We start from the raw sequence: 10,663 nt of genomic DNA on the forward strand, positions 1-10,663 counted from the left end.
CATCTCGGGGAGCCCCGTTCCCGTCTGGAGGAACATCTTTCCCGGCTCGGGGAGCCCGGTTCCCGGAGGACAGAGCCCGTTCCCGGCTCGGGGAGCCCCGTTCCCGGAGGACAGAGCCCCGTTCCCGGAGGACAGAGCCCGTTCCCGGCTCGGGGAGCCCCGTTCCCGGAGGACAGAGCCCCGTTCCCGGAGGACAGAGCCCCGTTCCCGGCTCGCCGAGCCGCTCTCCGCAGGGTCCCCGCCCGGGCCGGGCGCTGTCGCCCCTGGCCCCGCAGCGCTCCCGGCGCCGGGCGGCAGCGGCGGGGCGGGCTCGGGGGTCCCCGCGGTGCCGGGGCGGGGGCGGCCCTTCCCCCGGGGGCAGCCCGGGCCCGCCCTGCCTCCCGCGGGGGGCGGAGCGGCCGCCGCCGGGGCCGGGAGCTCCGGGAGCTCCGGGAGCTCCGGGAGCTCCGGGGCCGGTGCGACGGTGCCGGGGCCGCCGCCGCCGCCCATGGAGCCCAACGGGACGGCGGCGGCGGGGGACAACGGGACGGCGGCGGCGGCGGCGGTGGGCGGCGGGGGTGCCCCCGGGAGCGGCCCCCTGCTCATCCCGTCGGCCTTCGGGACGGTGCTGTCGGTGATGTACGTGGCCGGGGTGGCCGGCAATGTCTACACGCTGGTGGTGATGTGCCACTCGGCGCGCTGCGCCGCCCCCATGTACAGCTCCATCGTCAGCCTGGCCCTGGCCGACCTGCTCTACCTCTCCACCATCCCCTTCATCGTCTGCACCTACCTGGCCCAGGACTGGTACTTCGGGGACCTGGGCTGCCGCATCCTGCTCAGCCTGGACCTGCTCACCATGCACGCCAGCATCTTCACGCTCACCCTCATGTGCACCGAGCGCTACCTGGCCGTCACCCGGCCCCTGGACACCCTGAAGCGCTCGCGGGGCTACCGCAAGGTGACGGCGGGGGCCGTGTGGTCGGTGTCGCTGCTGCTCACGCTGCCCATGATGCTGATGGTCACGCTGACCGAGGGGGGCAAGGCGGAGGGCAAGGTGAAGAGGATGTGTGCGCCCACCTGGAGCGTGGACGCCTACCGCACCTACCTGACCGTGCTCTTCAGCACCAGCATCATGGCCCCGGGCATCATCATCGGCTTCCTGTACACACGCCTGGCCAGGACCTACCTGGAGTCCCAGAGGAACCCCCCGCACAAGGAGAAGAGCAAGAGGTCCCCCCGGCAGAAGGTCCTCATCATGATTTTCAGCATCGTGCTGGTCTTCTGGGCCTGCTTCCTGCCCTTCTGGATCTGGCAGCTGGTGCGCCTCTACAGCAGCTCGCTGCAGCTCACCACCCAAACCCAAAAGTGCATTAACTACCTGGTGACCTGCCTGACCTACAGCAACAGCTGCATCAACCCCTTCCTCTACACCCTGCTCACCAAAAACTACCGCGAGTACCTGCGCAACAGGCACCGCAACTTCTACAGGTTCACCTCCTCCTTCCGCAAGAGGGGCTCCAACCTGCAGTGCTCCTGGGGCCGCTCCATGTCCTCCAGCAACCAGTACGACTACAGCTCCGAGGCGCTGGGCATGGCCACGCTGAAGGACAAGTGAGGAGGAGGAGGAGGAGGCGCTGCCAGCACGCCAGGACCAGCAGAGCGTCCGGCCAAGGTAGGGCTTTGGGGACCCCCGAGCCCTGGAGGGTTCTGAAAACTCGTTTTTGGTGCCCACGATGCTCACGCCAAGGTAGGGCTGTGAGGACCCCCGAGCCCTGGAGGGTTCTGAAAACTCGTTTTTGGTGCTCTCTCTAGCGAGGGGCCAGAAGTTGTGTGAATCCAAACGCTGCGAGATGAGTCTGGAGTTCCATCTGGCTGAGGGGTGTTGGGGATGTCCTGCCGGGAGCCAGCAGCTGTTTGGGACAAATCCCGCGGGGTGTGGGGTGCAGAAGATGAGGTGGATGCTCTGCTCGGCGCTGCCACAAACCGGTTTCACGCCTGGCTGAGTTTCGGCTCCAGCTCCGCTCATCGTTTCTCTCTGGGGTTTCTCCTGGGGCTGCAGCTGGGTCAGAGCTGCAGGAATCTGAAATTGGCCCAGGATCACTTAACTGAGCTGCCGGCCTCGGGTTTGCCCTGTGTGCTACCGTTGTCTGTTTCTGGAGCGTGTAAAGAGACTTCTAAGCCCCTTTTCCTATTTCCTGTGCACTACTGTTCTATCAAGCTTAAAGTCTCTATTTTAAAATTCATTGCAGCAGCACTTTGAACTCCAAGCGTTCAAAAACCACCAGGTAAGCTGTTAGAAACCACAGGATTACCTAAAAAAAAAATTAAAACCCTTGTAATTTTTTAAGGTTTCTGCCTAAGGTGGTTTGAATTTGCCATTGATTTTTTCTTCTTGAAAAAGTTGGTCCTTTTCTTAAAAGTCAACAGAGCTTGACAAACCTTGGAAGAAAAATGTACCCGAAAATTTACCTTGGAAGAAATAAAATATTATTTATAATCCTATCACTCAAAGACCTGAGGCTCTAAGAAAAATGACTGAATGCTATACCATGAAACTCATCATAAAAGGGACACATTTTTTCATGACATTTGATCCAAACTGTTTTGCCTCAATGTATTCTGCTCATTTTCTCCCTGCTTGGCATCTCACAGTAAACCTTCAGCACAGATCCTGGAGATGCCTGTGAGCACTTAAACAATTGTAAAGTGTCAGTTTATAAATAAATGCTTATTAAAAACAGATCCTCCTCAGGTTTCCCCTTGCCTGGTCTCTTCACCCAGCTCAGGGGGGTGTTTATCAGGGCAGATGTGCAAATAGCAGTTTCCAGCTGGGGGAGATGAAATTGGGGTCAATATTCTCCTTTCTTGTTCTGGGACAGACTCTGGGGATAAAAGCACAGTACTTGTTGCACAAACTCCTGCCAGCAGCTGGTGATGCCCACGGAGTTCAGAAGCAGCAGCAGTGTAAGGAGCTGTCATTAACACTTTTTATTACTTATTCCAGCCCCATCTGCCTGAGCAGTCCCACTCCAGCCCTGCAGTGCTGCATTCCCATCCTTGGGTGCTCCTCTCGTGTCCCACACCAAACCTCAGGGTGTGCTTGTGCCACAGCAGGGACAGCAAGTGCCAACAGCACAGAGAGCAGGGAACAGGCACAGGACAACGCTGGGATTTATGCTCCCAGACAACAGAAAAAGGCACAGGTTGGATGAAGGTGTTTCTGTGCTGGAGTCGGCATTCTCCTGGGATGCTTTCTGTGCCCATATTGCTTTTAACCACAGGAGTGTTAAAAGAGTTTCAGATCTCTGAAACACCAGTGATCACTTGGTCATATTCCAGTGTTGCACAGACTCCAAGCTGGGCATCATCAACAGTCCTAATGTTGTCCATTCCTTCTGAAATAGGGGGACTAACACACAATTCGTGGTGGGAACTGGCAGGGAGGGCAGGATTCAGCAGATTTTCAGAACAACTTCTCAGAAATTGTTTAATTATTAATTCTAAACTCGTTGTTACTTTCCCTTCGGCTCCCATTTCCAAGGCTGGAAGTCTCTCCCATTTCAGAATTAAAAAGATAAGACAGAACTCAGAAGGCTTTTTGGGAAGGCTGGAGTGTGAATGTCCTGTGCAAAGTGTGTCTGGACAGAAGTCCTGGCAGAACCAGGCATGGCTGCATCCCATGAGCAGGACAGGGATCAAAAAGAGTTTTAGGGACTTTGTTTTGTACTTTGAAAAAATAAAAAAAAAAAAAGCTGAACAGCCTAAACCCACAGCTATTAATAAGAGGGGGAAGCAGAAAAGGACTCCTGCATAGAACAAAAAAAGGTGGAAATGCAGAGCAGATGGGCTCTTCAGTTGTAAGATAATGTGGGGATGAGCAAACAGAGGGGTTTCTTTGGGATACACTTCCCAAGACACCTCTGAGTCCCAGTTTATAAAGTGTCAGTTTATAAATAAATGCTTATTAAAAACAGCTCCTCCTCAGTTTCCCCTTGCCTGGTCTCTTCACCCAGCTCAGGGGGGTGTTTATCAGGGCAGATGTGCAAATAGCAGTTTCCACCTGGGGGAGATGAAGTTGGGGTCAATATTTTTCTTTCTTGTTTTTTTTTCTAAATTTCTAAACCAAATTAATCTGGTGGCTCACCTGGGAAGGGGATTGCTGCTGCCTGCCTGGGATGGCACAAATTGAGGTTTCCTGTGAGGGGTGCCTTCACCTGCTGCTCACCCAGAGGAATTTGGGGAGGGTGCTGCTTTGGGCTGGATCTCAGCATTCCTGTGTGCACAGCTCCTGGAAGGCACCTCAGGCTGCTTCCTGCTTGAGGGAGAGTTTTTACCTGTCCTCAGCACTGAAAAGGAAGAGTTGGGATCTCCAAATTAATGAGATTAAAAGCATTTTATGTCCCCAGCCACAGAGGTTACAGAAGTGTGTGAAAATTGAGATAACCAGAATCTGGAAGAGATTTTTTTGCAAATTCTGTGTTTGGTGTCTCTTCAGGTAAATCTGAAGCATCTCAGGCAGGGCTGAGTAACAACAGGGAAGTCAGAGGGGATGTAGCTGAAAAACAACATGTGGAGAGTTCCTTGAAAACTGTTTTATTTTGGCTATTTGGCATTCCAGGAAATCAGGTTCTGTGTACCCTGGGGTCACTTGTCGTACCTAAATCATGGTAATCCTGTGGTTCTTAATGCTTTGGGTGTTTTTGTTACAAATGAAATGTTACTGCAGGCTCAGTGGCACAGTTCCTTCTTCAGAAACATGGGAAATGGGAATTTTAGGAAAGGCAGCAGCCTTTTTCTTGTTGGGCCAGAGGCTGTCACTGCAAAACTCCATTCATGCTTTACAAGAAAGAAAATTATTTAATCACTAGAGATTTTTTTTTCCAATGCCCCTGAGGATTTAAGGGTTTATACCAAAAAAAACCAAGCCAGAGTGGGAAAGAGAAGCAGTTTCATCCTGTCTCCTTCCTTTCTGGTGGATCTCCTCAGCTGGGAGCTGCTGCAGCAATGGCAATTTTTCCACTTTCACTTGAAAAGACAAAGAGCCACCAAAAGAGAGGGGACTTGATGAGCATTTTGCACCTTGAGCTGCAAGGTGACACAGTGGGGTTAACTGTGGGGAATGGAGGAATGACAGAGATCATAATTTATTATAATCTATTATAATCTAATATAATCTGTTATAATCTAATATAGTCTATTATAATATATTATATTCTACATATAATAGTATATATTACAATATTATAATATAGGACATTATATGACATGATATGATAAATATAATTATATATAGTGTAATATGATGTGATATAGGATGTAATATGATATTATATCATGTAATACTGTATAATATAATTCTAATATAATATAATATGCTGGTATATGATATAATACTATATAATATAGTAATATATTATATGATATGATATATGATATGATATGATATGATATATAATATAATATAATATAATATAATATAATATAATATAATATAATATAATATTATATAATATAACATAACATAATATAATAATATATAATAATATATAATAATATATAATGATACATAATAATATATATTATATAAATTATATTGTATCTATTATAATCTATATATAATCTGAGAGCAGAGAACACATCAAGCTCATAGCAGAGCCCACCCCTCAAGCAGAAAATGTAGAGATGGGTGCAGAAAATGTAGAGAAACCCTCAGAGCAGCCCCAGAAAGTCAGGAAGTTTTGCCAGAAGTCTGCTTTGAGGACACTCAGCTTTTCTGTCTCATTTCAGAGTCCCTCTGGTGGCAGCAGCGAGTTCCCATCCTGAGGTCTCAGGAAGAAAATTTGCTTTTTATTTCTAGGCTGTAAAACAGAGAGGTTGCCCCAAATCACAGCACAACATAAGAGCATTTTATCCCTTTAAAGCAGAACATTGCTGCAGCATCTGGAGGGGGAGAGAAGAGAAAAACTTTCCAGGACTTAAATTTCCTCTCCCGTGTTTCTTCCTATGCCAAACCCAGGCTAATTCCATTCCTGTCATTTTGCACAGCATCCTCCCAGCCAGCACCCACAGAAACACCAGAGCTGGGGACTAACCCCAGCTCAGCCCAGCTGGGCTTTTCTGCCTGACAATATTGGGGTTTGCTATTTCTGGGTTTTCTTCCTGTTAATATTGGGGTTTGCTGTTAGTCCCTGGTTTTTCTGCCTGACAATATTGGAGTTTGCTGTTAGTTCCTGTTTTTTCTGCCTGTTAATATTGGGATTTGCTGTTAGTTTCTAGTTCTTCTGGGGAATGGAGAGGTGCTGAGTTAATGGCTGTGGTTTATGAGAAATAAATTGCTTTGTCTTCAAAACAGTAGCCCCAGCTTTGGAGGGTGTAAGTAGCTTGTAAAGTTATTGTTATTGGCATTATACAAGTTTTTTGCCCTTGTTTGGGAATGTGTCTAAAGCACAGCAGGGAGAAAGGATGGCAAAGTGCTGGGAGGGGTTGGATGGCTCAGGCTGAGCTTTGTGAAGCAGAGGGAGGAACTCCTCCAGCCAAACCTCTGGGATGCAACAAGCTTCTGTCAGACACACAACACTGAAAAAAAATTAATATATTAATGTTATACTAAATATAAGTACATTAAAATCTTAAATGGGATATATATCAAAATGGAGTTTTTAAATCATAAATATTTCAGCTCAGGAATGCAGCTTTCTGCCCACACTGAGTTTCTGGTTTGGCATATATCACTTCTGGGGGAAACTGATTTCAGTTTAAGAAATGTGAATGGTCAAAACTGAGCTTTGTGATCTGTGGTCACAACTGGAGCCATCTTGTCCCCAGAGAAAATGCTCCCGATGGAATTTACCAAAGCAAAACTGCTGCATCATTTCACTTTGGTTGCCCACCCAAGAAAGGGAGAATTAAAAGAGGAAAGGGAGAAATGAATCCTGTAGAAGCCCTCTGGCATTTGGGCTCTGCTTTTCTGGTTCTCTCCATTTGTAATACAAATTTTAATTTGGAAGAAATATTTTGGTGAGTCCTAGAAATGCTTCTAGAGTCAGAGATGGGGTGAAGAGTTAAAAAACAGTCATTAAAACATTTATTGAAAAAGGCTGAACTTGAATACTGTGGAAAATCCCACCCAGACCCTTCCATCGAGATATCTGGAAGGAAAGTAGTAAATAACTGGTAAATAACTGGTAAATAACTGGTAAATAAGTAGTAAATAAGTAAATAACAATCAAACCCCCAGCAGTATCAGCCATGCCTGGCAGAGGGAACAGTTCTAAAACCAAAGCCATGCTGATGCTGGAGGAGTAGAATCTGCCAGGTTTGTTCCAGCTTGTTTTGGCCAGTCTCTCTCTGAGGTGCTGTTAGCCTTTCCTTGTGCATTCCCGCTAGGATCTTGAATTCAGCCCCTGAATCCTTAACTAGAACCAAACATGATTCCATCCAAACAAAGCAAGGGAGATTCCTGAAGCTAAATGTGCTGTGTCCAAACCCACAGCCTGTTCATCTGTGTGCTCCTGCAAGCCAGGGCTGTCCATCAAACCCACAGCCTTCTACCTCTGCTATTCTTTTAAATATCAGCTTGACATTTGAGAAGCACAAGGCTGCCTCTTGCAAGAAGCCTCTCAGGGAAAGGCACTACAGAGCAATTATTCTTGGGTATGTTGAGCCTCTCTTTGAAAAACCTGCAAGAATGGAGCAGGTAAATTAACTCTGATGTAGTCATGCTGAAAGGGGAGGCACAGCAGCACCCCTGGCACGTGCAGAGGGGACACCTGAACCTGAAGAGGCAGCAGCAGCTCCTGTGCCAGCCTCTCCCTTTGGAGAGCACAGGCTGGCAGCATCCCCCAGCACTGCACTGCTCAAAATCCCAGTCTCCCACTGGTTTAAATGGAGTTTCTTGGGGTTTTTTTTGTAACAGATGGGTTTTTTCTTTCATTAAACACCATAGAACCTGAAAAGACAGCAGCAGCTCCAGTGCCAGGCTCCCACCCCACAGCCTCTCCCTTTGGGGAGAACAGGATGGCAGCATCCCCCAGCACTGCACTGCCCAAAATCCCAGTCACCCACAGGTTTACATTGAGTTTCTCCTTTTTTTTTTTTTTTTTTTTTTTTTTTTTTTTTTTTTTTTTTTTTTTTTTTGTAACAGGTGTTTTTTTTTCCATTTAAACACCACAGAAAGCAATATTTTACAGAAATGGCTTTATTGTAAAATCAGCTGGAGCCCCACATTTTGAAAGCAGCTTCCTGCCCCTGGGCAGAGTCCAGGTTAAGAGGTGGCAGCAAAAACATTTGAGGAGCCTGCAGCCAAATGCATTTATTTGCCTTCCTTGCCCTCACCTGCTGCTGGGGGCTCAGAGCTCCTTCCCCAACAGCACTGCTGGTGCTGACAGCTCAGGCAGGCTCAGAACACGACAGTGAATGAAAGCCAGGAGGGATTTCCCAGGGTTTGGTGCTGGAGAATTCCACAGTGCTGGGGCTGAGCAGAGGGATTCACTGCAGCAGGGCAGCTCAGGATCCTGGATCCTGCTGCAAAATGACCTCAGGGGGTCACTTGGTGTTCTGCTGCTGTCCATTGCCCAGAAAACAGCACTGCTGTCTCCTGTGTCTGTGGAAAGGTTAAGGTCACATTTGAAGGTGTCACTGTTGTGTGTGACAGGTTTTGAGGCTGCTGGATGAGGGAGGCTGTGTGTGAAGGGGAAAAGTCTCCTTGTAGGGGTAACTTGGGGTTCAGGGTAGCTGTTCATGGTCAGAGGAAATGTGTGTGGACCAGAACCTCTCTGCCTTTGATGTATGGCAGTGAAGATGCTCCCTCACCCCTGCCCTGGCAGCTGGGCCTGGCTGGAGTGATTCAAACTCCATCACTTCAGTGCACAGTGCCCTCCTTAAAGCCTTCCTCAGGGAGAGACAACAGGAGGAGGTGGGCAGGGAAGCAAAATCTCTCCTTTGCCTCCTGGGAGCCTGGTCCCCATGTTATGGGCTGGGATCAATGCAGGTAAGGACTCGTTACCCATGCAGAGGAGGCTGGACAAAAAGAATGATCCCAGCTCTCATTACTGACTGCTAAACACAGCAGAACCTCCCTGTCATTTTGCTGCTGGCATCCTTTTAGAATGATTAAATCTGTCGAGGAACCTCTGCCTGCCTGAGGCACAGCACAATTAATTCCCAACAGCAGAAGCAGAGGGAATAACAACCAACTAACTTTGCTTGGCTGCTTTCATGTGTTGGGTTGTTTTAATACAAAGGCAAGTTTATTATGGAAAATGTCCCTCAAAATTCAAAGCATTGCTTCAATCCTTGCAACAGTTCTTTTAGGCCAGATGGGAAAGTGAAGCTCCACATCCTGTGGTGCCCAGTGTTAAAGCTCCTTGCAGATCTCATTTAAGTGGGGAGGGATGGGGACAGGGCTGGAGCACCACTTGGGCTTTTACCTCCATCCATATAGGAGAATATTTTCCCTCCTGAGCATTGTGTGCTCTGGGGTATTTGGTATCTATCTCTGTTATGCAAGAAAAAAAAAACAAAAAACCAAAACCAAACCAAACCAAACCAAACAAAAAAAAAAAAGGCAACAAATTTTGGATTTAGTCCAATAAAACTTTTTTAAAGAAAAAATTTTAAAGAAAAATCTTTAAATCTGTAACTTCATGGTATGGGGAAGGTGTTTGCATCCCCCAATTCCAATTCTTGTGTTCCCAGTCTCAGTGTGGGGAGAAGGGCTTGGACAGCCACAGCCCCTGCAAAACACAGAGGTGAAATCCTTGATGTGTCACCCTGAATTACTCCTTGATGAGAGCACAGAGAAATGGCTTCAGGCTGAGGAAGGCAATGCTGCATCACCTCACAGACCACAGGCAGATTTATCTCCTTTGCACTTCCAAAGTGACAAATGTTCAAAGCCTCCAAGGGGTTGTGGCTCCTCCAATCCTTTAGGAAGGAAGAGTCTGTTCTGAACCTCATCCTTCCCAACACACTTCAGAACAAAATTAATTTATTTTTCTGTGAGAGAAGACATTAGAACAAGCCAGATCTTGTATCTCTGGCAATACACCAGTCTTTTACAAAGGCATCCTTGAACTTCTTCTACATTGCTTTCAGTTCAAATGCTGCAAAAAAAGGAAAGTCATTTTTAAACAGGTTTTTCAGGGCAAACTCTGTAAGGTAAATGCTGCAGAACAGAAGAGTCATCAAAGCAGGTTGATTTTCAAACCTGACAACCTTGACAGCCTCCTTGCAGCAGTGCAGAGCCACGTCAGCTCTGCTGTTACCCATGGTTACAAAACTGCTGAATGGAGTGGAATGGAATGGAATGGAATGGAATGGAATGGAATGGAATCCAAACTGTCCAGAGTTGTAGCTCTCACACAGGCAGGACAAATGACCTGATGGTAACTCCTGCAGTACTCCACTGGGCCCTCAATTGAATGCTTTGTCCAAGTGCTCTAAATTAGCAGAACTTGCCCATTCTGAGTCTGGGCTACTGAGAAGATGAAGATCCTGCTGGGCTCTACATGATTTTAAATATCCCTCTCTTTTTTTAACAAGAGGACAAGGCTTAAGGCAGATCTCCAAGAGATCCTGTGATTTCAGGTAGAGAAGTGTTGTGGGATATTCTCTCACTGCCCCAAAGGAAAAATAATCAAGGTAAAGTACGAGCTAGAATTAGTCTTTTCAGTCAGTAATGTCT

General features: G+C 47.6%; 1 protein-coding gene and 1 long non-coding RNA gene across 2 annotated transcripts; one reads left to right on the forward strand and one right to left on the reverse strand.

The window, feature by feature from the left end:
- The first annotated feature begins 416 nt into the window (after positions 1–416).
- LOC135284287 (urotensin-2 receptor-like) lies at positions 417–5,231 on the forward strand. The gene is made up of 2 exons (XM_064395689.1): positions 417–1,651; positions 1,792–5,231. Exon 1 carries the CDS (start codon positions 488–490, stop codon positions 1,592–1,594), a length of 1,107 nt encoding a protein of 368 aa, XP_064251759.1. The 5' UTR covers positions 417–487; the 3' UTR covers positions 1,595–1,651; positions 1,792–5,231.
- Positions 5,232–9,558: 4,327 nt separating this feature from the next.
- LOC135284065 (uncharacterized) lies at positions 9,559–10,285 on the reverse strand. The gene is made up of 3 exons (XR_010349605.1): positions 10,187–10,285; positions 9,817–10,082; positions 9,559–9,713 (listed from the first exon to the last, which is right to left on the reverse strand). It is a non-coding gene; the product is annotated as an uncharacterized LOC135284065 (long non-coding RNA).
- Positions 10,286–10,663: the final 378 nt, after the last annotated feature.

Source organism: Passer domesticus, chromosome 20 (genome assembly GCF_036417665.1).
Source record: "Passer domesticus isolate bPasDom1 chromosome 20, bPasDom1.hap1, whole genome shotgun sequence".
Lineage (NCBI taxonomy): Eukaryota > Metazoa > Chordata > Aves > Passeriformes > Passeridae > Passer > Passer domesticus.